The 26,822-nt window shown below is 50.8% G+C and overlaps 2 protein-coding genes across 7 annotated transcripts; both read right to left on the bottom strand.

Annotated features, from left to right (window-relative positions):
- Positions 1-100: 100 nt before the first annotated feature.
- CCDC28B (coiled-coil domain containing 28B) lies at positions 101-4,695 on the bottom strand. 5 transcript variants are annotated; one of them, XM_037500413.2, is made up of 7 exons: positions 4,527-4,695; positions 3,854-3,943; positions 2,508-2,763; positions 1,331-1,497; positions 1,018-1,208; positions 784-806; positions 101-278 (listed from the first exon to the last, which is right to left on the bottom strand). In XM_037500413.2, the coding sequence occupies exons 3-7, from the start codon at positions 2,669-2,671 to the stop codon at positions 224-226; spliced, it is 600 nt and encodes a 199-aa protein (XP_037356310.1). In that variant the 5' UTR covers positions 2,672-2,763; positions 3,854-3,943; positions 4,527-4,695; the 3' UTR covers positions 101-223. The 5 variants fall into 5 exon arrangements, with proteins under 5 accessions (XP_037356310.1, XP_054547455.1, XP_037356313.1 ...); XM_054691480.1 differs by having other exon boundaries at positions 2,508-2,715; XM_037500416.2 differs by lacking the exon at positions 4,527-4,695 and adding an exon at positions 4,204-4,345 and having other exon boundaries at positions 2,508-2,715.
- A 2,494-nt stretch (positions 4,696-7,189) lies between these two features.
- On the bottom strand, positions 7,190-23,402 carry TXLNA (taxilin alpha). 2 transcript variants are annotated; one of them, XM_037498683.2, is made up of 11 exons: positions 23,287-23,402; positions 22,512-22,724; positions 21,585-21,923; positions 19,547-19,638; positions 16,112-16,282; positions 14,480-14,674; positions 12,783-12,902; positions 12,476-12,550; positions 11,888-11,980; positions 11,418-11,513; positions 7,190-10,712 (listed from the first exon to the last, which is right to left on the bottom strand). In XM_037498683.2, exons 2-11 carry the CDS (start codon positions 22,690-22,692, stop codon positions 10,386-10,388), a joined length of 1,689 nt encoding a protein of 562 aa, XP_037354580.1. In that variant the 5' UTR covers positions 22,693-22,724; positions 23,287-23,402; the 3' UTR covers positions 7,190-10,385. The 2 variants fall into 2 exon arrangements, with proteins under 2 accessions (XP_037354580.1, XP_037354581.1); XM_037498684.2 differs by lacking the exon at positions 23,287-23,402 and adding an exon at positions 23,219-23,280.
- Positions 23,403-26,822: the final 3,420 nt, after the last annotated feature.

Here is a 26,822-nt window from a genome sequence, read left to right as displayed (position 1 = left end):
TAAACACCAGTGCCGCGCAGGGTGTCTTCGCGGAGGCGTGGGCGCCCTCGGCAAGTTAGGACGCAGTCAGGGGAGGGAAGACACGGAGCCACTATCTTTGTTTCTGGTTTTATTCCATCAGGGCGCCCCCCTCCCCATAGCACCTGGGGGGCGCGGATGACCGTCGAGTCCGTAAAAAATCACAGTTTGAAGGAATAAAGGCAGTCTGGGCCTCGTCCAAGACCTACGCGGCTGACTGCTCCTCAGGCTCGGCGTTCTCGGCCAGGTGCAGCTTCTGTCTGTGCCAGTCAAGGATTGCGAGGGATCTCCAGCCCCGGCTTCCCATCCAACACAGACTCAGTTTCCCCACCTGCACAGAGGGGCCTGAGGTTGCATCCTCCGCTGCTGCTACGCGGTGCTTTACTCCTCCCTCGCCTCTCCTCCCTCCCGCTGTGGGTGCCTGCACTCGGCTTAGGTTGGTAACTGCCGGTGCTGAAGGAATAGGGAGAAAGCAAAGGAGCTTGGGCATGGATTGGTGTCAGCGAAAGTGCGTGCAGAGAATTTGATGAGCAGGTAAAACATTCCCCTCAACCGCCTGTCTCCTCATATTTGGAGGATTCTGCACTCCTCTACCTGGATGGGGGCAGTCTGTGACCAGTTCTGACTCAGTAGGATTAAAAGGGGTGGGGATGTTTTGTTATATGTAATACTCCTGGAGCGTGATAGGAAGTAACTGATCTCATCTTTGTCAGGGGGGAGCACGCTTACACACACACACACACACAGATCCCTTGAAAAGGATACATAGAATTACTAAGATCTTCCAGCTGTTAATAAAAAAAGGTTTCTGTCAGGATAGGCACCAGCCAAAACCCAGACATGATGGGGACCACCTTTTGGGGGGAGTTGAGGGGCCCAGAGCTCTTGGATCCATGCACCCCCACCCACTTTTCGCCCAGGGCCAAGAGTGGCCTTAGAGCATATACCTCCCCCAATGCCTGGTACCCCTAGAAACCAAAGCACAAGGTCTTGACCCACGTTGCTAAGCAGCTGGTCGAGGTTTCGGTCAGCCATTGTCTTCTTCTGTTCCTCAGGCAGCCCTTCGGCGACCCCATCTTCTTCCTCCTCTTCCTCCTCCTCCCCACACACATCCAGGCTGAAGTGCAGCCGGGCCAGCTTCTCCTGCATCTCCCGCACATGCTCCAACTGCTCGAAGGAGCATTCTTTTCCTGGACAGCAGCTGTCTGAGTGCTGGGAGCGAACTTGGGACCCTAGCCCCAGCTAGCTCCCAACACCAGGCCCTCCAGCCTCCTCTACCCATACACTCTCTAAGCCCAGGCCCAGGACTCACCGAAAGCCTGCAGCCGGCCTGAATGGAAATCATTGAGCAGATTCAGCAGTCCGCCCTCCATCTCATACACATCAGTCACCTCGGTCAGGAAGGAGTGCTGCAAGGGAGTGCCTGCCGAGCCTCCCCCTCCTCCAGCCAGCACTGGGCGACACTTCTCCTTGCCTACCCTGGGTGGGGTGGACAGGACTCGGTCACATGTGTGGGGGTGGCCAGGTACCCCCAGATCTTTTGTGCCATCTATCTATCCACTGATTTAGCTTCCTATCCACTCTCCACTATAAATGTTTATTCTTCTGGCCATGAGCACCAGGACGGGAAAAGGGAAGGGAGAGCATGAGGAAGGGTAGAGATAAGAGGGCAAAAGCAGCCTTTTTATGCCAATGACACAGGCAGAGCCATGCCTGAAGGGGCCCTGGGTTCATTCCTCCTGGGACCCTGGGCCAGTCACCTGTCCTGCCTGGTCCTCTGTGAATCTGAGAGCAGTTACTTCCCCACTGCCATGAGCGCCCCCTTACCTCTCCCCAAAATAACTTTCTGCCCCATTTCTATTTAAAAATTGGATTTTCCATTACCCTCAGGATAACTCCCTTCCCAGCCTGGCCCCCCTCCCTCTCCAACTGCACTTCCTACTATTCCTGCCCCAACAAGGAGTTTCAGCTACACCCCACTGTGGCTGTCCACCAGCGTGCCTCTCAGGCAGGTGGAGTGTAGCACGGGGAACCAGTGGCCGGAGGAAGAACATATTTTGTTCTAGTGGGAAACAAAGACATTCTAGGGCAGAATACAAATTCCCAAATGTTTTAAAAAAATAAATAAGCAGGGAATCAAATAGTACACCTGCATATCCCCTTATCCTTTCCTGTCCCCCCTCACTCCAGAGCCACCAAACCACTTGTGGTTCCCAGAACCTTGCTGGCATATTTTTTCTTGCATACCCCCCACTTTCTGGCAGGCAGGGTTGTGGCTTCCTGCTCTGAGGTCATCATCATACGTGTGACCCCAGTGACCCACCTAGCCTTTTCCCACACACTTGAGCATGGCAGGGTCGGAGGCATCAGCTGGGGTCGTCATTAATTATTGCTTAGTAACGAAAGGCTAAGGCTCCTTTGCCTTTCTTCCTGCAGAATTCGGCACAAAGCTGGGAACCCTCCCTTCTTGCCCTGCTTTCTGTACTCACCTCTTGAACTTGGCCCGCTGCTTGGGGGACGGCAGGTGAGGGAGTCCCAGGGCCAAGGAACCACTGTGGCTGGTGGGCACAGGGACCCTGCGTAGTGTTCCTGGGGCCTGGGCTGGCTGAGTGAGGCAAGGCTTGGGGCTCCTTTTCTTCTTCTTGTCCTCCATTGGGTGCTGGTTGGGCCTCAGGTCCTTGCGGGCAGGCAACTCCACTGAGAGAAGAGATGCAAAGGGCAGGCCCTGGGACTTTCTATCAATAACTGCAGAGTGTGAGCAGGGCTGGAAGTCAGTGCCTGTCCCTGGGGTTGTAGATGTTCCTTTGAAGGACCTTCTGCAGCCCACCCGACCTCCCCCCCTATCTTGGTCCTTAGCCTGAAAACCCAGGCCCTGCCTGAAAGGGCTGGAGAAGATATTGTTCAGCTGCTGCTGGGGTTTCCTGTCCTAGGAGCAGAGGGAGTGGAGCTGGCAGAGGAAATGTAGGGGGAGCCAAGCTGAGGATTAGGGGTGTCCAGCACACCCGATTATCAACTGCCTGAGCAGAAGCTGACAAGACACTGTCAGCATGGGAGGCGGCCAAGATATGGGTGAGGGTGCTTGGAAAGACCCCAGTGTCAAGCAGTAACCACCAGAGGATGCAAAACAGAAGCCTGGAATGTGGGGCAGAGCTTAGCATGGATTTCCCCATTTTGACACTGGCATCCCTCCTCTTCCCTCTGCCTCCAACACACACTCTGAACTGCACACTCCCAGGACCCCCAGAAGTTCCCTAGGACAAGTTTCTAGCCGTTTCCCCCTCCCCAGTCAGAAGGAGTGTGCTGGCATCCTCTGCAGCCAGGGCGTGCAGCCGGGTGGGTGGGTGGTCTGGCAGCTGGCTCCAACAATGGCTGTGCCTGAGGCTGGTACAGTTCAGCCTCCACTCAGGCCCCACCCCCTAAGCCTCAGGTCACCGGAGGCGCTCCTTCATGGAGGTCTGGGCTTCCTTACAGGGTTTTCCCAAGCTGCCATCACCAGGCGTGACTATGCTTTGGGATGGTGCTGGTGCTGGGGGCAGACCATTTAAACTGGCTCATGGCTGGCTGGCACCGAGGGGGTATCGTGGCGTGGAGACGACTGCGTCACATGCCTCACCCTACACAGTTTGGCCCAATTAGGGACTTGATTTTAAAAAATGGAGCAGGAGCCCCCGCTCCCCACAAACAGCTGGGGGTGACCTGGAATCTATTTCCCACACTCAGCCTGTAAAGCCATGTGCCAAATAAATTGCTCAACTCGGGGGCCAGGATCTGAAATGGAGCGTCAGTCCCACATCCTACAGCGCTCCTGTCCACCCTTCACCGCGGGGCAACTGACCTGGAAGTTGGGGTCTGTAGTGATGCTCTAGGCAGGTTCCCTTCACCCCGCAGACTCTCCTCCTAGGGAACGGAACCGGCAGCAGCTGACCTGGCAGGAGGTAATTTGCATTTAAAGAGAAAGTGACCTTCTTTAGCGCTGAGGATGGAGCAAGGTGGAAGCAGCACCCCACTTACTAAGCCGTCCCTCTTAACTTTACGTGAACCGGATGACCATTTAGTTCCGTGACGGCAATCTAAAAAACCCTTTCAATTTCCCACCTGTCTTGGAGGGCAGCTATAATCCCTGACAAAATGGTGGTGGCTTTGTCTGAAGAAAGGGGAGGAGGGAGAGAGAGAATATATATAAACCTGTAGGCAGCTCTGCAAGCAGCAGTAGCAGGAAATTACAAGAGAAGGCAGCCTCTATTGAGTGAGTGCTGCTTCCCTCGTAAGCACTCCTGTGAGTTTAGTTCTCTTAACAACCCTAAAGGAAGATAGCGTCATCCTGTTTTATGGAAAGCGGAACAATAATCTTTTGAGGGCACTAGCACTCCCTGCCCACACCCGACATGCCTGGAGGGTAAGTGGTGGGGCTATATTCTGCCACTGAGGAATTGACGGGGCCAAGTCTACCCCTTCACCACCCCCAGGAGTGCAGGGAGCCTCAGGTCAGAGGGAAGCGGCATGATTACCTGGCCCTTGATTCCAGTTCCCAGGAGAGAAACCTGAGCGCCAGATGGGGGCTGATCCACTGCTGCCCGAGGCCAGGTCAACGGGCAGCTATTTAAAGACCTGGCAGAGGCTCCCAGCTCTAGTCTCCAGAGAAGTATCCACTGCTACCGGAGTGGGGCTTATCCTTGGCCAGGCTGCCCTACAGTCTCAAATAGCTGCTCCCCAGCAATGCATAGCCACGTCACCTTCCCTTCCCACTGCGGGGAGCACCTTCCCTGGGCCAGACCTGGGCCTCTGGCTTGTTAGGGAGAGGCACTTGGGTACCTGCACAGGGCTCTTTTCCAGGTGCTTCTAACAGAGACCGCTCCAGAAGAGGAGACATTCATTTAGGACCTTTTCAATAACCAGGGGTCAGAGGGAGAGGTCTGTACAGGCAGAGAGGACAACTGCAAAGTCCCCCCCCCCCCCGCCAGAGCTGCTAGAGTGTCCCCAGGGCTGCTGTACATCCTGAGGTCCACGAGCACCTCTAGGGTGAAGTTATGCTCAGGGCTGCTCTGCTTGGGAGTTCCAAGAGTCAGATGGCCTCCCCTCCCACCTTGCATGGGAATCTTTAGTTGGCCAGAACAACAGATTTTCTTTTTCTTTTTTTTTTTTTTGAGGCATGTTTTATTTATTTGTTTGTTTGTTTTGTTTATACATTCACTGGGTACAGTCAGAAGCCCGGGAGGGTGAGAGAACTCACCAGAGCCAGAGCGGGGAGCAGAGCAGGCAGAAGGACCAAAGTACACTGCAGAGGGGAGCAGCGGGCGGCAGGAGAGGTCTGCGCGCCATGTGGGACCCTCCTCCGGTGGCCGGGGAGCAGCCGGGGATCAAACCGGTGCCACAGAGGCCGCGGGCAGCTTCGCAACCCAGCGCTCAACCACTGCGCCACCGGGGAGGCCCCAGAACAACAGATTTTCAATCATTAGGGCCCTGACTAAGAAGAGGCAGCAGCTCTGTGGGGCCTCTCATGGCCAGTGTGGACTTACCTGCCAGCGGCTGCCTGGACAGAAGGGCACTTTAGTTTTCTGTCATTTGTTGGACATTCACATACCATCCTTTGTGACAGAACCACCCAAGCCCCAGACAGAACAGGGTGGCAGGTGAAGGGCTTACCAGCGGGATGTCTCCCACATAGGTGCCTCAACTGTTATTCAGGCTTGGGTGGGTGAATGGGTGTGGAAGAAACAAGCCCATTTTGTCACAAAACACTCAAAATCAAAGAAAAATGGAGCTCCCGTGTAACTTGTCCACGGGTGCTGTCCGAATAGCAGTGACGACAGTGTGCACCCATCTCAATTTTGGCCTCCAATGGCCTATGCATAGCTCTCTGTGTTCTGCTTTTCCTTACAACCTACGCATGTCCTATTTAAATACCTTCAGTAGTTCCCCTGCCTACCCTCTGGACCTAGCCCAAATTCCTTAACCTGGCACAAAGACTGTTGGTAAACTGGCCTCATCTTCTATCATCCTCCTGTGCACCTACCCTCCTAGGTGAACTGCATTCAGTAATGGCTTCTGCCTGCCCTTTAGGAGGTAGGTCCTTCCTATCCTCTTGTCGCCTTGCTGAAAGGGAGCGGGTTCTTTTCTATACTTCCACAGTACCCCCTCCCGAACTCAAGAGCCTTCAGAGAGCAGGGCATTTTCTTCCCCAAGACATGTTTTTTTATTTGGAACACAAAATGAGGATTCAGTGCACTTTGAGGTCAGAATTCTGGCCTGTGTAGCAACACATCCTTCACCTGGACAAAAATTACCCGTGCTTCTAGTACATGGAACGTTGACCAGCCCTAGAACCTGTGAATTATACGGGACCTTCCATCAGAATCCAATTATCCAAGTAATGCGTATTGTGTGACCAGGCATTCACGCTGTCCACAGCCAATCTGTCACCTTGTTAATTCCCACGCACATTTCTGTTGCTAAGTTTTTTTGTCATTTGACTGCTCAATAGGTCATTATAGACATTCACTTCTATAAATAAGGAAAAATGGAACAGGACATTGGAAAATCAGTGAAGAGACAAATCAACCATCCCAACTTTACTACAGTCAGTGAGTAATAGTATATGGGGTTAGAAACACTTGCCTAGAGCCCTGACAAAAAGGTAGAGCTTTCCTGACACGGTCATGAGCTAAGAACACGGAATCCAGACATCAACAGTATTGCTAATGATGTGTCATCATAGGTCTCCCAGACTAAAGACTGACAGCTGTCACCTTTGCTGGCAATGTGGCTTTCCTAAGCTTTTGTCACTCAAAAGGGGACGGTATTGCCCCCCTTTTAGCAAATGCTCCTCTCTTCAGGGTCAGAGCATGTACAGGTATCTTTCTGCTGCTGGGTCTTGATGTGGTTTGAACACTGAACTTTCCACAAGACAAAAAGTATAGTCAAGTATTAATGTCCACCACTTACCAGAGATGAACAAGAGTGAAAGAAATAGAAGTAATGATAACAACTTACCTGGATGGTTTATCTCAATTGTCAGGAGCAATCTTTGGTTTAGTGAAAGAAATCATCTGACGCTCCATAGATGAGCACCATGCCAACTTTGCCAAAAGCTCTACTCAGCAGCTCAAGTGAATTTGCTAGTGGTCTGAGTCTGTGGTGCCTGCTGCAAGGCAGGAGGGAACAGCCACAGAGTCTACAGCCGACCCAGACAAGTCAGATTTCGCCAGGTGGATTCAGAGGTACCAAATGACCACAAAGTTCAGGAAAGAAACAAGTAAGGCAACAGACTCTTTATTTAACGTGGTTTAAAATACATCAAAATCAAGTCCCTGGCAGTTGTGAATACCAAAAGGAGACAAAAAAAGCTGCCGGCACAGCTTCAAATAAGTTTGGGTGGCCTGGCTGGGCCATAAGGGAAGCAGTTACAGGGACAGAAGGCAGCACCCCTCCCCCAGGCAGGTGCCTGGCTGTCCCTGGGGTGACTGCCTCTGGCTGTGCAAGGTGGGAGGGCTGGAGTAGCAGCTGTACAATCAGCGCAGCAGGCCTCACCCCAGACACCAGGGCAGCTCCACTGGCCTCTTGATCAGCCCTAAGCAGGGCCACCAGGAAGAGGGTGGAGGAGGGAAAATAACCATTTTCAGACATAACATTCTCTTACAGAAAGTGCCTGAGCTCAGCCCATGGTCCAAAAACCTCAAGGAAAACAAGTTAAAAAAAAAAAAAAGTGCTGCCGAGACCTTTCAGAATCTGGTACATGAAGCACTCAGCTGGACAGTTCTGAACACAACTCTGTCAGCAGAGCCAAGGGCCTCTGTCTCACCTGGTCTGGTCCCTGGAGGAAAAGCTAGCAATCTAAGAAACCAACACAGATCTTGGTCCTAAAACTGAGGTCATGTGCATGAGATCTGCCCTGGTAAAGAAGGAACTGGCCTTCATTCACACGAAGGCCTCCTCCCCTGTATATTGCCCAGGCTCCTGGCAGGTGCGGGAAGCACCCAGGTATCTGGGCTGACTTTGGAAAGCAGAACAAGCAGAGCAGCTGTAGTGACTGATAACATTTGGTCAATGGAGAGGAAGAGGAAGAATGGTATCCCCTTCTACAGCCTGGCCTGGGACTGAGATGGCTAGAGCTGAGAGCGAAGGCCATATCCTGCTCGGAGCATGTGCTTTTGACCTGGTAAGCACATCTGGGGTCACTTTGCCCACAATAGCTAGACTTAAGCCCGAGGCCTGCCATGCAGCTGTGACCTCCTGTACCACCACAATGGGCTCCACCACCCCACCTCCTCCCCATGGGCTTTAAGAGGTAGCTGAAGTGAGGCAGGCAAATTATGTGAACCTCTGCTGGCCTTCCCACTCTTTTAAAGGTGCCAGGCAGAAGCTTCTACCTCTTCCCTGCGCTTCCATAGCCCAGCAAACCCTGTATGGGGTTGGCAGCACTTGTGTATCTCAGTCTGGTACAAGAAGTGAAAAAGGCATGCCCAGGGACCATTCTGGAATTTTAAAGAAGGGAAGATCTTAGGAAACACTTCTCCACAGGAGAGGAGTATCTCAGCCAGGGATGGCAAATAGATCTCAATACTTATGCTGGCTGCTGGGGGAATTTAGAGATTCAAGGATATACCTCAAATGAGGGATCTGCAGGAAACACTTAGATTATTGGTATCCCCCACAGGGGCAGCAGGGAAATTGTGTGCCATTCATTTGCCATCTCTGGTCTGAGCAGTAACATGATTCAGGAGAACATGACATTCTTCAGAAACCAACTTATCTGAGGGATTGAAGTTAAAGGCTGAGAGAGCAGGCTAGCTGTGGAAGATGAAGGCCCTACAGACAATGAACTAGCTTCAAGGAAATATAGGAGGAAGCATAAACTCTGCCATTCTGCTATCTCGGACTGCGGCTCCCTCAGCTACAGCGAAGCTGTGCCCTGGCTGTTGGAAGTTGTACCGCAAGCCCACCAGAGTTCTGCTTCCTGACCCAAGCCTCATTTTGTTACTGCAGAAAACCGCTCTGTACAGAGGGTGGCTAATACCCTTTAAAGTTTTCAACCAGCAGAACTCTTAGAGAGTAGCATGTGAACAGGGATGGGTGAAGGAAGAACACCCACAAATACCTGCAGTCATTTTGTGGCTTTCTGGGGTTCAGTCAATTGTTAAGTCTCATTCTTATCCTTTAGCTGCCAGAAAGAGCTGATGGCTCCCCCACACAAGTGGGATGTCAAGGAGGACATACCTCAGTCCTACTCCTCAGGCAGAAACTGGGCAAACCTCAAGGACCGCACGTGATGGGTGGTCAGAAAGCGGAGATTCATAAAGCCAAGGGGAGCAGCTGGGTCAGGGTGCAGCAACTGCTACATGGAGACAGTGGTGATGGGATCAGTGGTGGCCTCCCGGGATTGAAATTCCTAGGCAAGCTGTGGCAAAGCCATCAGAGGTCCTTTCCTTTCTCTTAATACAATCTGATTTCATCAAATAGGAGACCTCAGCACCAACATGGCAAAGGTGCCAGCAGGAGTGGTGGGCACTGGAGGCCAGACACCCAGGTACCACTGCCAAAGCACCTGCTCACCCCAGAAGATCCTCAATATAAACACTGTCATGTGCAAAATAAAAAAAGAAAACCAAACACCTTCCGAAAGAATCCTTTGGATGATCTCTTGTCAATCATTTGTGCAGGCGAGAGAGGCACCTGTGAATGATAAGGCTACTGAGAAGCATCATTGGCCTGGTCCTGGCACTAACAGGGGGCAGGGGAAGCGGGCCCCAGGGGCTCCCTACCAGCATATCATCCCACACAGAAACCTTCTCCAGGTCCCTTGTCCTAAGCAGGAAAGCAGTTTCATCACCAGTTCTGAGTGCCCTGCCAGGGCTCCGGCTCGGGGACCCCCTCTTCCAGGTCAACAGAAGCAAAGGAGCTTCTAGGGGAGCTGGGAGAGCTGCCTAAGCTCCGCTCACAAGAGAAACACAGTCAAGGCCTGGTGTGTCACTTGTCACGAGCCCTGAAGGGCAGGGAAGGAGGGGTCTGAGTCTCAAGTAGGGCAGGAAGATGCTCACGTCATTTGTCCTGCCAGCTCACTGTGACAACAGCAGGTATCAGCTCCTCTTTGAGACTCTTCAACTCACAGAAGAGCCAGAGTTGATCTGTACACACCCCGCCTCCAGTGCAAGCCCATTTTACACTTACAAATAGAAATGTATGAGGCCTTGCACATATGCCATAAGTATGAAAAAGTGACCCATAAAATCCAGAACTGCAGTGTCAGAGGCCAGCCAGGTTACAGGACCCTGGGCCTCAGCACTGGACTGCTTAGCAGTGGGAGCCTTGCATGGGCCAGGCCTGGCTGGGCTGCTTGCTCCCTTCCCAGCGTGCCCCCAGAAATAGGTTCCCTAGGCAGTAGTGGAGGTGAGCTCCTGGGGCCCTGTTTGGCCTGATGCTTCTGTGCTTGGTGCTCCCAGGCAGCAAGGAGCTTCTGTGGCCTGTGGGGAGCTGGGTGCTTGGGCCCTGGGCCCCTCCCCGCCCTGCTCTTTGGAGGCAGTGGCAGTCTCTGGCCGCTGGTCAGGGCCGCTGTCAGTGAGGAAGCCCTGGCCACCAGCACTCAGGTCCTGTACCCTCTTGTTCAGGTCATTGCGCTCTGTCTGCAGTGCCCGGCACAGCTTCTCCAGCCGCTGGATTTTCACTTGCAGGCCTTCCAGCTCTTTGTCCCGGAGAGTTTTCTAGGGAGAAATGGAGTCTTTTCAGTGCCATGCTGCCCCCTGCGCCTCCTGTCACTTGGTAGAAAACATTTACACTTTCACAATGGCAGGAGCGAAAGCAGAGTCAAATGCTGGCTCTTTTCAAGTAAACAGCCCAGGTCCACCTAAGACTCAGCTGTCATATGGGGCAGTGTGGAAAGGGGTATGGCCTGGAGGTCAGATGATGTATTCCTGCCTCCATTTATTTGCCATATGACCTTGATAAAGTCCTTGGCTTTTGAGTCTTATCTCCTTATTGGCTAAACTGAACTACTAACATTTACCTCACAGATCTCAAGAGAAGGCTCAAGGAACTGACCTATTTTAAACATCCAGTAGGTTGGGCCCACAGTAGCTGCCCCAGCAATGTCAGTCACTTTCTTCTCCTACACCCCAACCCACAGAAAAGGCTCAAGTCATCTGTCCTGCCACTGTGCACAGAAACTACATGCATCACTGGCACCCCTTGCTGCTTTTGTTCCCCTAGCCTTTCTTCCATTTGTTCTTTGCTTTCCATGCAGAGCTATCACTGGGCTCACCAACTGCCACAGGGAGACAGTTGGCACTGCCTTTGGCCTTGGACAGACATGGATGTGAGCTCCAACTCCAGCTCCTGCAGCTGCATCACTTACAGGAGAGGGCCCCCTCAGTAACTGCACACCCAGCCTCACTGAAAGCACAGCTGACCTCCTCAGCCATCTCCAGCAGGGCCTTGTTGCTGCTTTCCCACCGGGACCGGTACATGGTAGTTTCTTTTTCCAGCTTCTTGATTTTCTTAGTCATCTGGGTTATGTGACAGAAGAACACGGTCAGGATGGTAAGGCTGGCTGTGCATCCATTTCTCGACAAGGGCAAGGCATTATAAGGCATGGTCAGTGCCTCTGTGCTACCAATGATGCTCCAAATTAAATACCTTCCATTAGTAACAGGAACTGACAAGATTAGCTCTTCCCCAGACAACTGGAGTGTACAACATTGAGAGGGGGAGAGGCTGTGATCTCTACTTCTAGTCCCACCCCTGGCATCAATCACACTGTTACTATACACAGCTCCCCAGGAGGCTCTAGGATGGGAACTTCCTGAAAGTAGACCCACAGTTTAATTATGAACCAAGGAGCTTGTGCCTAATAGGCACACCCGGCGGGGACCACTGTTACCTTCTCCATCTCCTGTTTGAATGTGGTGAACACCTCACTGCTTTTGGAAAGAGTGTTCTGGAACTCCTCAAACTTCTCTGTGTAAAGGGCAAGCTGGGTGAGAAAGAAGTGCACAAATGAGACTGAGCTTCACTGGCAGACACTTCTGATTAACACCTTCAGACCTATCCTTGGCCCTCTGACACGACAATCCTATTAAGACACCATTTCTCCTTCAAACAAAACTATGTACTTGGAAAAACAGGATACAAAATGCTAAATCTGGAAAGCAGGATTTGGGGGTGACATATTTTGCTTTTACATTCATTGCTTTTAAACTTTTATTCTGGAATTAAGTATAAATCTATTTGATTAAAAGCCACCACTCTATCCCCACCTCCTCAAAAGCAGCACGCTTCCAAGTAGGAAGGAAATCCTCCCAGTTCACCTTGCCACCTGGTCACCACCACAGGTGCTGGGGGAGGGGCCAGAGAGAACAAAGGCTCAGCAAGGTCACACTGCAGTCAAGGTGGTCCTAGAATGAGGGTCCCATTTCCCTACCAGGATGCGGCCCAGGTGGCCACGAAGGGTCAAGATACACCGTCTTACCTGCTGCTTCAGATGGGTCTCCTGCTGCTTCATCAGCTCGCACATCCTCTGGGACTCCACTGCCTCTTTGAGAAGCTATTTCCAAGACAGGACCTCAGACTCATCAGAAGCCCTTAGTGGCTACATTTGGCTTTTATTTTTTAGCCACAAGCACCAGAACCCAAGGTGGTGTCCTGCTCTCAGCCTGGTGTCTTAGGAAGCAGTGCTCTGGTCTGGCCAGGCAGCAACCTCTCCCATACTAGCTGCACTGTAAGCCAGAACCCAACCTATGTCCTCCCAGAGCCCCCATCCCCGAGACAAGCCTCACAAAATCCTTCTCCCGCTGGTGCCTCTCCTCTGCCTCCTTCAGCATCTCCTGGGCCTGCTGGAGCTTGGCGTCCACCAGCTGCTGCTGCAGGTCTTTGTGTTTGAAGACTTTGTCGATATGCTGCAGGAAAGCATGATGTGAGAGGGCCACCTGTCAGGAGTCCCTTTCTCAGGGGGGTCTGGTGAGTACAGGGATGTCCCATCTGCAGAGACCAGGGCACTTCCAAGTGCACCATAAGACATGGGCCCCAAGCCCCTCGAAGGCTACTTTCTAACCTCACCTAATTTCTTTCTCACTGAGTCAGTCTTGGGTAAGAACAGGAATTTGTTTATGGAGACAATCAGCCCTCAGGAAGTTAGGTAATAAATGTACTCACGAGAGATCACTCAACACTCACATTTGTAGCCTCAGTCCCTTATATATGGACAGAAAGGGCAAAGAAGTGACACCACCCACCCAACAGCTGAGCTCAGTTGGCAGAGATCTGCCATGCCTACAAGCTGAGGGTAGATATATGCATCCCAAGAACTGTATGGAGGAGCACTGGGATTCTGGACCAGGCAAGAGAGAACAAGTGGTGGATTCACGTGCTACTTCAAAGGTAAAAATCGACTGGAAAAAGGGATGTGGGGCATTTTATGTAATTTTTGGATGTTGAAGGGAAGGTAGCTTATTAGAGATGGGTCCAGTTTGGGACATGATGAATTTCAGTCACCTGTGTGACTCAGAGAGGTCAGGCTGGGGTTGCCTGAATCTGACTGGGGGTGGAGTGTAAAGGAGGGGGCAACAGGGCCTAGTAGACCTGGACCTCCACAAGCAGTATCAGGTCTTTGGGGTCCTCATTCTATGGTGGCTTAGGAAGCCTCTATGGCTTGCACGCTGAAGGATAAGAACCAAGCCAAGTTCTCTAAAACTAAATGTATCACAAACAGTCTTGTTCCAAGGGATGAGGTACAGGAAAAGGAGTGGGCCAGGAGAGGACTGAAACCAAGAGGGTGGGCTCTTGTTCATTCCACCCAGCACCAAATGCAAGGCCTAGGAAGGGGCCTGGTCTAGCCTGGGAAGGTGGCTGCCGGCTTCCTTTTTTATGATGAATAAACAACCCAGAATAGCCAAGTGACTGTCAGGCGTGTGGAAACCCAAAGATAGGAATGTGAGTGTCTGGCTGATGCCAGCTAAGGTAGACACCCTGTCAGAGGGCAGGGGCAGGAGAGCAGCAAGGACTCAGAAGAGATAGTCCTTGGAGTTGTTACCTGAAAACAGATGGATTGCTTCCCCTGAATGTCCAAATTCTGAAAAATTGTGAGCTGGCAAATCTGACCCTTATCGTTATAAGGCTAATAACCTAGGTGAATACTCAGAAAATGCACTGCACAAATATTAACATGTCTGATTTGGGGGTGCTACGTAATACACAGTATATGAATCTATCTCCATTCTAAAACTTGGACAGTTCTAATTTCAAAAATCACCTGGCCCTACCGTCTAGGAGGTACTGTGGACTTGGTGTGATGGTCAGGGAAGTCTCTCTCTACCTCAGTTCCTTGCCTGAGTGAGGATGCACAATACTCCCTTCCCAAGGAAGAAGGAAGAATGTGAGAAAGGGATAAGGGAGGAAGTCCTAAAGGGCTGTTGGGCACCCAGCACACAACTAGGCCTCACAATTCTCTGGCCACGACGGCTGTCCAATACCTTACCTCCTCCCGCAGCTCATACTGCTCAATCAGTTTCTTGAGTCTCTCAGCCAGCTCCATGTTCTCCTGGCGCAGCTTGGAGTTGCGCTCATTGTGTTGCTCCATCTGCAGCTGGATGTCATTCAACGTCACCTGGAAGTGCGAGGTCACCTCCTTGCGTTTCTCCTCCTCCTCCCGGGCCCGCTGCACACCTTCTTCCTGGGCAGAGAAGTCAGCCGGAGTGCCATCATCCACTGTTCCCCAGCTAACCTCACAAGGATCCCCCAGCTAGTCAGGGATGGTATCTCCCAACAGCTCTCCCTGCTCTCAAGGAATAAGTGGACTCTAAGGTGTTATTGCAGTGGGGGTTCCTAATGGATCCCTTTGTAAACCAGGTGACATCAAGTGAGGTATCATTAGAAAGCAATCTGCATCCCCTGAAGCCTATCTCCCATACTTTGGATTAAGTACTCGAGTTTAAATGTGCTTTCATCCCTGCCCCATCCCTGCCCCACCCCTGCAACCAGTCCTTAAACTTCAGGAACACCCAGGGCTGGAAAGGTGCTCAACACTGCTGTCGGGAAGGCAATCAGGCTCACACATTTCACTTCTGAGTTTATCCTACAGATAAGTTCCATGTAGGCAGAAACACATATAAAAAACAAGAATGCTCAAACACTCTATAGATGCAATGGTGAAAAGTTGAAAGTGACCAAAATAAACCTTAAATAGGACACTGATAAAATATAATATATCCCCGAATTCAAAATGTCATGAAAACTAGCAGAGTGTTTATTCATCCATCCTGATATGTAATGAAAACCACTCTTTGGGAAAGCTCTTTGAAATGGAAACCAAACTTCCCTCCCTAAAGAAATAAATAGTGGCAAAACAAAAGCCAGTATACTGACATAACAACGCTGCTAAAAGAATGAGAGCGCCTTACAGCCTCTCCCAGGGAGATAAGGCATGGCGTTATGTGAGAAAAGGGAACAGCATAGGAAACAGTACATGTATAATGGTGTCACTTTAAAACCATATGTAAGTGTTATCTGTAAACAGGAAAGAAAAAGGACACACTTTACGTGTAAGTAGGTTTACTGGCCAGTGGTTTCTGCTGGGCATGGGTTCATGAGGGTGCGCAACATTATCTTTGATTTGTTATACTTCTATCACCTCTGAATGCCTCACATCAAGTATGTAATAAAATTTGTAATGTCATAAAGACAAACTCAAAGTGAGCAAAAGAAACTGCAAAACACCTCATATTCACAAGTTTTATATAAAGATGCAAAGAATACGCATACAAAAACCATCTGGAGGCCACAGCAGTGACTGAGGCTTTGACCAGATTAACACCCTCCCCCTGACTCACCAGCCCTGGGAGAAGGAGCTGTTTTTCAGCGCAGTCCCTGCTAACCACTGAGAAATGCTGAAGCCTTGAATTCTGGGTGCTCGTAGCACCTCAGCTTTTGCCTTACTTACTTCCACCTCACCTTACTTGTCCAACAGTTACAAGTAGCTCTCAGAGGAACTCTATTTCCACACTGAAAGCCTATACTACTATTTAAGGGGAAAACCCACCAAAAGTAAGTGGAAGTGAAGGGAAGTCAAAGAAACCAGAGTGGGAATCCTGCAGGGGGACTGGGCAGCTACCTTGAGGGAGCGGTTGTGGCGCTGCAGCTCTCGGCACAGGCTCTCCAGCTTGCTGCGCGCCAGGACAGCCTTGCTGTGCTCACCCCGCAGGTGGTCCTTCTCCTGCACCAACTGGCTCTGCTTCTTCTGCAAGAGTTTCATCTGTTTCTGCGAGTTCCGGTGCTCCTCCAGCTGGGGATCAGGACAGGTAGCGAGAATCACGCAGGGCTCTCCCCATGAAGAGCCAGGGTCTCCTGAACTGACTGATCCTGGCCCACTCCCCCAACTCCGGCCATAACAACTCGGATAGTGCAAGGGACACTGAGGGACTTCACATTCCTCCATTTGGGCTGCTCGATAACCCAACGGGTCCCGTACTGAGATACAGAAATGGACAGTCAGGACAAGTGCAGGGGTTAATGTCAGCAGATCCCAGCTTCTCTCCCAGCTCTAACCCAGAGACAAAGCTCTCAGGATTCTCAGACTGTTATGTTCCCCCCCACTCCGGATATTCATGTCTTCAGATGAGACCACCTGCTACTCTCCTAGTACTCACTGACAGACCCCATCACCTCCTCTCACGGCTCAGAGACTTCAGCACTACGTCACCATTTCTGTTCTACAAGATGTTATTATTGTCTTGGCCTTTTTCCTTAGGGACAGACAGTCCTAACTCCTTGGTTTCACAGTCCTCAACCTCCTCCATGGACCCTTCCCCTTCTCAGCTCTGCTTCCCTCCCAAAGCCCATGCAGCACAGCACGGCATAAATACAATATGACTCAATTATGTATAAAAAATGTTCCAGTGGCCAATTCAAAAATAAAAGAAATAGGGGAGGCCCTATTTCTTGGTAGAGGAAGGGGTTAAGATGCAACCATGAAGCTCGCTGCAGCCACTGCGGTATTAGTTCGATCCCTGGCCAGGGAGCCTCCCATATGGTGCAGCAGACCTCTCCTGTCTTGTCCGCTGCTCTCCTCAGCAGTGTATTTCAGTCAGTCTGCCTGTTCTGTTCCCCACTCTGTCTCTGGTTAATCTTCTCACCCCCACAACTCTGGCCTGTACCCCAGTTCTTGTATGTATGAATAAATCTTAAAAAAAAAAAAAAAAAGGAATAGGGGAACCTAACATGAAAATTTTATTTATGCAATCCAAAATCCAAATAATATAATTTCACAATTGGAATCAACATATTAAATGAGGTATTTTACCTTCTCCCTTTTCCCTTAGGTCTTTGAAATTGAATCTTTTTTTTTTTTAATTTTTTTTTTTAAGATTTATTTATTTATTTATACAAGCACTGGGTACAGTCAGAAGCGCGGGAGGGTGAGAGAATTCACCAGAGCCAGAGCGGGGAGCAGAGCAGGCAGAAGGACCGAAGTACACTGCTGAGGGGAGCAGCGGGCGGCAGGGGAGGTCTGCGCGCCATGTGGGACCCTCCTCCGGTGGGCGGGGAGCAGCCGGGGATCGAACCTGCGCCGCAGAGGCCGCGGGCAGCTTTGCAACCCAGCGCTCAGCCGCTGCGCCACCGGGGAGGCCCTGAAATTGAATCTTATACTTTGAATTCAGCACATGGAAATTCAGCACAGGTACATTTCAGTTGGCTGGTGGCTACTGCCCTGGACAGCGCAGGTCTAGCCTTTGTCACGACCCATCTCCACAATCTTAGCCCAGGCCAGGATTCCCTCCATCACCTGTCTGTCCAGTTCATTCCGTCCAGTATGTGTGGTCCCAGATCTTACTCCAATCAACTGGCTCAATCATTCTTTTACTTTCCCTTCAACCTTCTTTTAAATGACCACTCGTTTTTCACCTGGCTTAGATGCTTACACCCTCAACTCTCTTCATCTCCCTTTCCAGCAAAATCCCAAGTGCTTGCTCTGCCCCAGCACCGAAGCAGCACTTAAAGAGGAGCTTGCTTCAGATTCACCACCGCCCTTGCAGGAAGACCCTGTCAGCCTATACGCAGTGCCGTGACCACACTTACCAGCATTAATGCTAATCCCTTGATGCTGTCTAGCACCCGGTCACAGCCAGATTTCCTCCTCCTCCTTTCACTCCAAAGCAGTCCTAGACATTTCTCACATTAGTCACAGTCCTCTTTTAGATACTTCATCCACTTTGAAGCTCCTCTGCCCCTACTACAACCATGACTCCCTTTCCCCGAGAACACAGAAGCAACCAGGGCAAGCAACCAGACAGAAGCAACCTGTCCCGCCCGCCAGGTCTCTTGTATCCATCCCCTGCAGTCAGTGACCCGGCTGCTCTCACCAGCGCCAACCCCTCAAGAACTTCACCCTAGCAACTCACATCCTCTCTCGCATCCTCACTCTTTCCCTGGCTGCATCATTCTTAAAGAGCGGTACCTTTTCATGTCCTTTTCTTTATTTAAACATTATAAATTCCTCCCATTTTAGGGATGAGCAAAGTTCCTTCTAGGAGAATTACAGCCAGTAAATGTTAATAGAATAAAAGAAAAAAATAATGGGCAATCACCTTCAGTAGTCTTCAAATTCTGATAGGGAATCTGGGCCTCCCTGCTGGCACAAGGGGTTAAGTCTCAGCACTACGAAGCTATCGGCAGCCATTGCAACATGAGTTCGATCCCCGGCCAGGGAGCTACCCACATGGCACAGCAGACCTCTCCTTTCTCACTCACTGCTCCCCTCAGCAGTGTATTTCAGTCAGTCTGCCTGTTCTGCTCCCCACTCTGTCTCTGGTGAATCCTCTGGCCTACACCCCAGCTCTTGTATGCATAAATAAATAAAATAAATCTTTAAAAAATATTCTGATAGGGAATCTGACAGAGGAGGGACCCGGTTGTCACAACACAACCCCAGCGAACAATTCCCCACCACTAGGAGTACAATGACCACACTGTATCTCCTCTGATGCAACATGGGTAGCGAGTCCCACCAATGAAGAATTCCTGTCAACAAAGTCACACTTAAAACAAGCTTCTAGCACTAACTTTACTAAGGAACTAAGGAGGTAAAGGAACAAGTTAAATGCATCACAAAGCTAGAAAGTGGGGTACCTTATAGGATAACTGATCGGTATTAAGACAATGTCACGTGAAAAGAGGGGCAAAAGATGAAGACTGCTTTGGAGCAAAAGGAGGAGGAAATCTGACTATGACTGGGTACTGGAGAATATCCAGTGATCAGTGTTAATCCTGGTGTGGTTGCAGCACTGTCCGTACTTTGGGGAGAAGCAAAGTAAAGCTAACGGGGCAAGGTGCAGTATCTGAGACTCAGACCAGTAGCTAGGAGCTCTTCTCTCACTGTCAGTCCCAAAGGGGCTGGCTGGGACTTGGCTCTCAACTTAACAGATGGGGAAACACCCAGAAGGGGCTGACCAGGAATTAAGCCACCTGCCTGCCCTGTACCCTCACCCTAAGGTAAAGCGGCCTGCAGCCTTTCCAAGGCAGGGAGGGTACGAGAAGGGGAAGAACTGACCAGTTCAGCATACTTCTTGCACAGAGCTGCCAGCTTCTCCTCCGGGGTGCTCAGCGTGTTCAATGTCTGCATCAGCAACGTGATCTCCTTCCCTGCAAAGCATAGGGAGCAAAGGCATGTAGTCCCTCTTCTGAGGGCCTCCTCCGGGCCGGAGCCCACACTCTCCAGCCTGAGGCGAAGCTCCCTTGTCATAATTTATATTTGTTTGCTGTGTGCTAACCTGTGTGCTTCATGAGGTCTGGGACCAACTTGATTCTGCCAATCACTGTCGCTCCAGTCCTGTCCCTACTGCATGTCACAGGACATGCTGACCAAACACTCATTTAGTGAACTAACTTTTCCTGGTGAGCACTGGGGGAGGAAGGAAAAAGCTGTCTTTTCTAGCAACAGGTGAAAGAAAGGTGCCCCACTAGTGCTACCGTCTCAAGGTAAGCAAGGCCCGACTGGAAAAGGAAGCATGCAGAAAAGGGAGTAAGGCTTCTTGAGAACTACTAAACGCCTGTTGACAGAGACAGCCAAACAGTGAACTTTAAAAGTGAATTTCACTTCTAATATTAAATTGTAAGATTAAAAACACTAGTTGGGGGTCGGGGCCTAGGAACTAAAACACGGGCACAACACCTCCCTATTCTGACTGTTTAACACACACTTGTTTCCCACCCAAACACCAATGAATTTCCCCCACTTCCCTGTGCCTCAGTCCTAGAATCATCTCTCTGCTGTTTCCCACATAACCTAGTACCAGGCTCCTGAGCTGTCAGTCCAGGGAGACCGAGAAATCAAGCTGCTGGTACACAGGCCAAATGCATTCCAAAATTCTGTTCCCAGAATTTTTATCAGTTGCCAACTTGTTAAAAATATAAAGATTTCACATGATTCTAGATTTCTGTCTTTCCTTTAAAAAGAACAAAAAGATGTTGGCTTTACTTAGCCTGTAGTTTTACATGTTATCTACTTGCTAGAACCAGGTGACACAATCTTTGAATGATCATTCTCATGACCCCTGTGGGGCCCTCTGGGAAGCTTGGCTCACTTTAGTTTTTAATCTTGGTCTAGTACGATTCTCTTACTAAGGAAAAGTGAAAAAAAGAAACAGAGAGGAATAAGGTTTTGCCCAGCGTCACACAGCAGGTTAGAAATGGTGCTGGCTGGCAAAAATAAGACCCACCCAGGGTCTCCCTGGTGGCACAAGGGGTTAAGCACCACACTATGAAGCAATCCGCAGCCTCTGCAGCACGAGGCCAGGGAGCAATCCACATGGCGCAGACCTCTCTTGTCTCACCCACTGCTCCCCTCAGCAGTGTTTCTCAGTAGATTGACCTGTTCTGCTCCCTACTCTGTCTCTGATGAATCCTCTCACCCTGCCCCCCACCCCTGCCCCTCTGGCCTACACCCAAGTTCTTGTATGCATAAATAAATAAATCTTAAAAAAACAAACTATATCCTAACTCATCAGTGGATTACAACCTTGGTTAAAAAATATATATAAAAAGGGCCTCCCTGGTGGCGCAAGGGGTTAAGCACTGCACTATGAAGCAATCTGCAGCCTCTGCAGCACGAGTTCCATGCCCGGCCGGCCAGGAAGCAAAACCCAGGTAGTGCAGCAGACCTCTCCTGTATCACCCGCTGCTCCCCTCAGCAGTGTATTTCAGTCAGTCTGCCTGTTCTGCTCCTCGCTCTGTCTCTGGTGAATCCTCTCACCACCCCACATCTCTGGCCTGTACCCCAGCTCTTATATGCATAAATAAATAAATCTTAAAAGAAAAAATAAAAAAGCCCAACCCGGCCTCCTGTGTTCCACCTACACAAAGAGAGAACAGGTTGGATTTCAATTCCCTTAGCTTGTAGGGCCAGAAGCCCTTGAGCAATGAGCAGCCTGCACACCTGTGTGCTCTGATCCAGCAGCCGCAGCCTCGCTTAAACTAGTAGCACTTGCTGCTCTGGAAAGCAGGGTTTCCTCTGATTCCTCTGATTCCTGGCAATGTCCAAGGAATGTCAGGCCCAAACCTCCTCCCTTCACCAGCTGCCGTCTGCTCACCCAGGCCCTTGGCTTTCTTCTTTTCCTGTGGCCTCCGGTGGTCTCGGTCTCCGACCTCATCACCTGCTCGGATCTCATCTGTGCCGGGCTCCCCTTTGGAGGTCTCCTTCTCACCATTGACTACTGGGGTCTCTGGCTCAGGCTCCCCATTCCTTGAGGCATACGTCCGGGACTTCTCTGCATCATCAGGTTCAGCAGGCTCACCCTGTGCCCCGTCCTCACCTGGGCCCCCCTGATTGTTGTCCAGACAGTATGTACTCAGGATGTCTTCCAGCTGGCGGCTCAGCTCCTCAGAGACATCACGGAGGGCTCCAGCCTGAGCCGTTCTGGCTTGCACTCCTTACCGCAGAGGATGAGGGGCAGAGTGAAAACAAGATGGTTAACCAATGGCTGGGACTTTGCAGGCTCTCACTGGATTAAATGTTGCCTAACTTCTTTAAGCCTGCTTATTTACCTATAGAATGATGTAACTTTCTAACTACTGTCTGAACATCTTTATTGTGAATACAGACAAATCAAAGAGCTTCCAGCACACAGGACTGGCCTGTAGGAGCTCAAGGTCTAATCTCTTTCCTCCCTTCATGTCATCTTTTGCTATTAAAAAACGTTCCAGAAATGCTTCAAATATGAAGAGCAGTGACCACCAATCGACCAGGTGTTTCTAAGCTGGTTTGATGGGTGTCTCATCTGCCTGCCACCTGACTAAAATCCTGAGCATACTCCCAAGGGAGTTCCTGTGTTGGGGAGCGGGGAGGCCCTATCAACTCCCCAGGACTGGGCGGGGTGGGAAATCACCGGGACTCAGCATTGTCCTCTCATTCAACATTTCCGCCCTCCTGGATAGCCTTGGCCTCTCGCTGCAGAAGCGCCACTGGCAGACCACAAATTCCTTCCCCCGCCCGCAGGAAAAGCAGAGCTGGCACACACCCTCTGTCTTCCCAGGAGCCGGGCTGGAGGAGCCTTCAGCTTCTGTCACAGCAGGAGCCGCCTGGCTGGGCCGCCCCTGGTCTCCCTCTGGTCCTGCTTCCGATTGCCCCGGGTGGTTTTTTGGGTTGGAAGTGTTGCCTGATTGCTTGGCAGCCCCATTCTTTTTGTCTTGGTTCTTCATTGTGGTGTGCAACGCTAGGTTGGGAGCAGGTCCTTTAGAAACAAACACATTTGCTATTTTCCAGACTTCGAAATTCTCCGCAGCCTGGATCAGAGATCCCAACAGCGGGCGCACAAAGCTGCTTAAAGCCAACTGGCCGGCCTGCGCCCGGAGGGAGCCAACGGTCTCCCTGTCTCTGGCCGGTCAGGGGGGCCTGAGCTGCCCAGGTTTCGGGGCCGCTGCTCAGGCGCGGGGAGGAGAGGCCTCCTTTTGCCCGAAGTCACTTCCCGGCACAACACGGTCCCTTCCCGACAGGCCGGACGCACGATAGGCTGAGGGGCCGAGACCGACGTGGCGGGACGCTCGGCTCCGGGCCCTCCCCCCCCCGCGGGCCCACGTGGGCCCCCCCAGCACGCGCGCGCGCAGCCACCCACGCCCTGCGCGCCCTCCAGCCGCGCGCCGCCCGCCCGCGCATGCGCGCGCGCAGAGCCCTGCCCCCACCCCCTCCGCCCGAGCCCGTACGCTGAGTCGGTGCGATTCCTCTCACCGGCCAAAAGCGCCCAGGCTCGCTGACTCTCTGAGCGCTTCGTCCCTCCGGCCGCCCGCGGTACGCACCTCACAGTCGACGTGCAGACGGCTTCGCCCGCTCTGGCCTCCCACCGGAAACCCTGGGTAACCGCTGCCGGCAGAGCCTCCTGCTCCCGCCTCAGCCAATCAATAGCCGCGCTCGCGCAGGGCTTGCTGGGAAAGATGATGAGAGGCGGCCTCCGAGGCGGGACAGCTGGGAAGCGGGGGAGGGAAAGGACTACATGTCCCTACATGCATCGGGGCTGACCCCCAACTCCCGAGATGCACTGGGAGGGGATGAGTTCTAGGAGCCCGAGCCCCTGGAGGTCGGGAAGGAGCCGGTGGGTCGGCGCAGGTGCTCTCTTATCATCCCGGTTTCTGTCACGCAGAAGGAACCCTGGCGGCCGGCTGTTGTTCCCTGCGCGCGTCCGCCCACTCTCCCGTCCCTTGCTGTGATGAGAGCTATGGCTGTCTCTACTCCTCGGATGCGAGATCGACTCCTGGGCTCGAAGTCTGGACACCTGTACCCCAGGGCATCACTTTCCTCAAACTGGAGCTTTAAATAGCAGCGGTTGTTCTAGTGCCAACAGTGTGCTTTCCCGGTATCTAGCAGCACAATCCTTGTAGCTACTCACGAAGAGAAGTGCTATTTGTTATCCCCATTTTATAGCTGAAGTTGGTGAGGCAAAGGTTGGATCACTCGCTGTTGTCAGAGGGAATTCCAAACCAGGAAATCTGGTACCAGCCTCCCATCGTAATGACTTTCCTACCTTGCCTCTTATTCAAAAGAGATAACCACCATGGGATCCCTAGGGATGAGCCAAGGTAATGTTAAACTGGGTTTCTTTTAACCCCTCATTGGAAGGGGCGGAGGGGGTCCTGCAGGGAGTTTGGCATCAGCAGAATCTCAGCCTTTTTCTCTGACTGGCACACCCTCTCTAAAGTCACAGTTGCACGCGGGCTAAAGGGAAAGAAGCCAAACTTTTTCCCAAATGTGAGATACAATTTTTTATCCAATTGCATGTAAATAGAAAAAAAAAATCCAACCGGTTCGTCTGGCATTTATGCCTAAATGGTTTGACTTGTTTCCAGCCAAACCCTACCCATGCCCTTTGCCTTTTTTTGCTTCAACTTTACTTTTACTATTTCCAGGATTTCCCAGGTTTTTGCAAATGCTATTTTAGTTTCCAAAATGCCCTCTGGCAAGAGCAAAACACAGCCCAAAGGTCACTTCTGAGTTTTCCCAGTGCTCTGCAATATATCCTGGCTCAGCAGGTCTGGATAGAGTCTCATTCAGCATTCGCAATCCAACGTTTTAAAGTTATTTTCTTAACAGTCAGCGCTGCAAGAACTGTTGGCTCAATTCTCTAGTGCTAAAGCCTAGCATCAGTGTGGGGGCAGAGAATATTTTAAATTGTTCAAATTGGTCATTGTTTTAGGGCCCTTACTATTATTTCCCCTAATTAGAGACTTCCAGGTAGTATTGTCTAATCTCCCCCATTCTTTAAGCAGCTTAGAGTCTGAAGTTGTATTTACCAGGTAACATTGAGAGGTGGGGCCTCCCTGGTGGCACAAGAGGTTAGGATGCAACCTATGAAGCTGTCCAGTCACTGCAGCACGAGTTCAGTCTCCCACCAGGGAGCTACCCACATGGTGCAACAGTCCTCTGCTCCCCTCAGCAGTGTATTTCTTTTTTTTTTCTTAAAGATTTATTTTATTTATGCATACAAGTGCTGGGGTACGGACCAGAGGTGTGAGGGGTGAGAGGATTCACCAGAGACGGAGTGGGGAACAGAACAGGCAGATTGACCGAAGTTCTCTGTTGAGGGGACAGCGGGCAAGACAGGAGAGGCCTGCTGTGCCATGTGGGTAGCTCCCTTGCCGGCAGGAATCGGACTCATGCTGCAGTGGCTGCAGACTACTTCATAGGTTGCGTCTTAACCCTTGTGCCACCAGGGAGGCCCTCAGTAGTGTATTTCCATCTACCTGTTCTGTTCCCCACTCTCTCTGGTGAATCCTCTCACCCCCACCTCTGGCCTGTGCCCGGGTTCTTGTATACATAAATAAGTCTTTAACAAAAACAAAAACAAAACAAACATTGAGAGGTAATGAGAATATAATGAGGATGAAGCTGAGGAAGATTTGGAATCTGGGGCTCTCTTGAAACCAAAGCCCTGGTTATTTCCAGAAAGCATGTTGGAAATCTCATTAAGAGGTAACATAAATCAGGTCTTAATGACCTTCCATCCTAGAGTGTTCTAGGTAGAGATTAAGAACAAACAAGATATGCATGAGGTGAGTGGTATGGCAAGGGTCAATAGTGGCCTACAGGGGTTAGCTGGGTAATGGGCAGGCGAGCAAGAATAAGAAAACTATATAGAAAATGTTACTTTCTCCTTTGCTATAAAAGGAAATTAGCACCTGTCAGAGGAAGTTAGGGAAACCATTAGGAATGGTGGTGATTGTGGTAAAGTAGAGCAGCTCTTAATAGATCGAAATTTGAGCCGTTTATATTTCAAAGGGCCGTGGAGTGGTGCTGATGAAATATCAAAATGCTTTTTTTTTTTTTTTTTTTGTGGGACCCTCGCTGGCGGCCAGGGAACAAACTGGTGCTGCAGAGGCTGCAGGCAGCCTCTCAGCCCAGCGCTCAACCGCTGCGCCACCAGGGGAGGCCCGAAATATCAAAATTCTTTATAGAGATTTAGAGATACTCTAAATTCTTTAAAGATAGACATAGTTTATGCAAAATAAACTACAGTGATCTATGGTTGCTGGAGTTTGGTGGTGAAGAGGGATTCAAAAGGGGCTCACTGAAACTTGTAGATGAGATTTATCTTGGTTGTGGTGATATTTCAGGGGTATATGTATGTTGAAATTTATCAAATTGTACATTTTAAATATGTGCCATTTATTGTATGTCAACTAAATTTCAATAAAGTGGAGTTAAAAATTCCTTATAGCTGGAGCAGTCTGTTGGAACTGGAAAGGGCACTTTGTTTCCCCTTAAAGTGGTTATGGGGAGGCTGTTGTAATTCTTTTATTTTTAAAGATTTATTTATGTGTACAAGAGCTGGGGTACAGGCCAGAGGCGTGGGTGTGAGAGGATTCATCAGAGAGAGTGGGGAGCTGAACAGGCAGATCTACTGAAATACACTGTTGAGGGGAGCAGCAGGCGAGCCAGGGTAGCTCTGCTGCGCCATGTGGGTTGCTCCTGGCCAGGAGGCTGCAGAGGCTGTGGACAGCTTCATAGGTTGCATCTTTTTTTTTTTTTTTTTAAAGGTTTTGGACATTCTTTTAGCTTTTTAAAAAAAAAAATATTTATGCATACAAGAGCTGGGGTAAAGGCCAGAGGGGTGTGTGTGTGTAGGGGTGTGTGTGTGTGTGTACAAGAGAGAGAGAGGATTCACCAGAGACAGAGTGGGGGACAGAAAAGGCAGACTGACTGAAATACACCGCTGAGGGGAGCAGCAGGCAAGCCAGGCGGGCTCTGCTGCGCCATGTGGGTTGCTCCCTGGCTGGCCAGGAATCGAACTCGTGCTGCAGTGGCTGCGGATTGTTTCATGGGTTGGATCTTAACCCCTTGC

This window comes from Talpa occidentalis, unplaced genomic scaffold (genome assembly GCF_014898055.3).
Source record: "Talpa occidentalis isolate TD23 unplaced genomic scaffold, MPIMG_talOcc4v2.1 talOcc4.9, whole genome shotgun sequence".
Lineage (NCBI taxonomy): Eukaryota > Metazoa > Chordata > Mammalia > Eulipotyphla > Talpidae > Talpa > Talpa occidentalis.
The sequence above is the reverse complement of the archived record's forward strand: the minus strand, read 5'-3'. Positions and strand labels throughout refer to the sequence as shown.

Excerpts from the sequence above, each read along its gene's own strand:
- TXLNA (XM_037498683.2), bottom strand. The coding sequence starts at position 22,692 with ATGAAGAACCAAGACAAAAAGAATGGGGCTGCCAAGCAATCAGGCAAC. Across the intron at positions 12,903-14,479 it reads AGTATGAGCTGCGGGAGGAG|CATATCGACAAAGTCTTCAA; the intron begins GTAAGGTATTGG and ends GCTTTCCTGCAG. Across the intron at positions 12,551-12,782 it reads ACCAGCGGGAGAAGGATTTT|CTTCTCAAAGAGGCAGTGGA; the intron begins GTGAGGCTTGTC and ends TCTTGGAAATAG.
- CCDC28B (XM_037500413.2), bottom strand. The coding sequence starts at position 2,671 with ATGGAGGACAAGAAGAAGAAAAGGAGCCCCAAGCCTTGCCTCACTCAG. Across the intron at positions 1,209-1,330 it reads AGGCCGGCTGCAGGCTTTCG|GAAAAGAATGCTCCTTCGAG; the intron begins GTGAGTCCTGGG and ends GCTGCTGTCCAG. Across the intron at positions 279-783 it reads GAAGATCTTAGTAATTCTAT|ACAGAAGCTGCACCTGGCCG; the intron begins GTATCCTTTTCA and ends TGACTGGCACAG.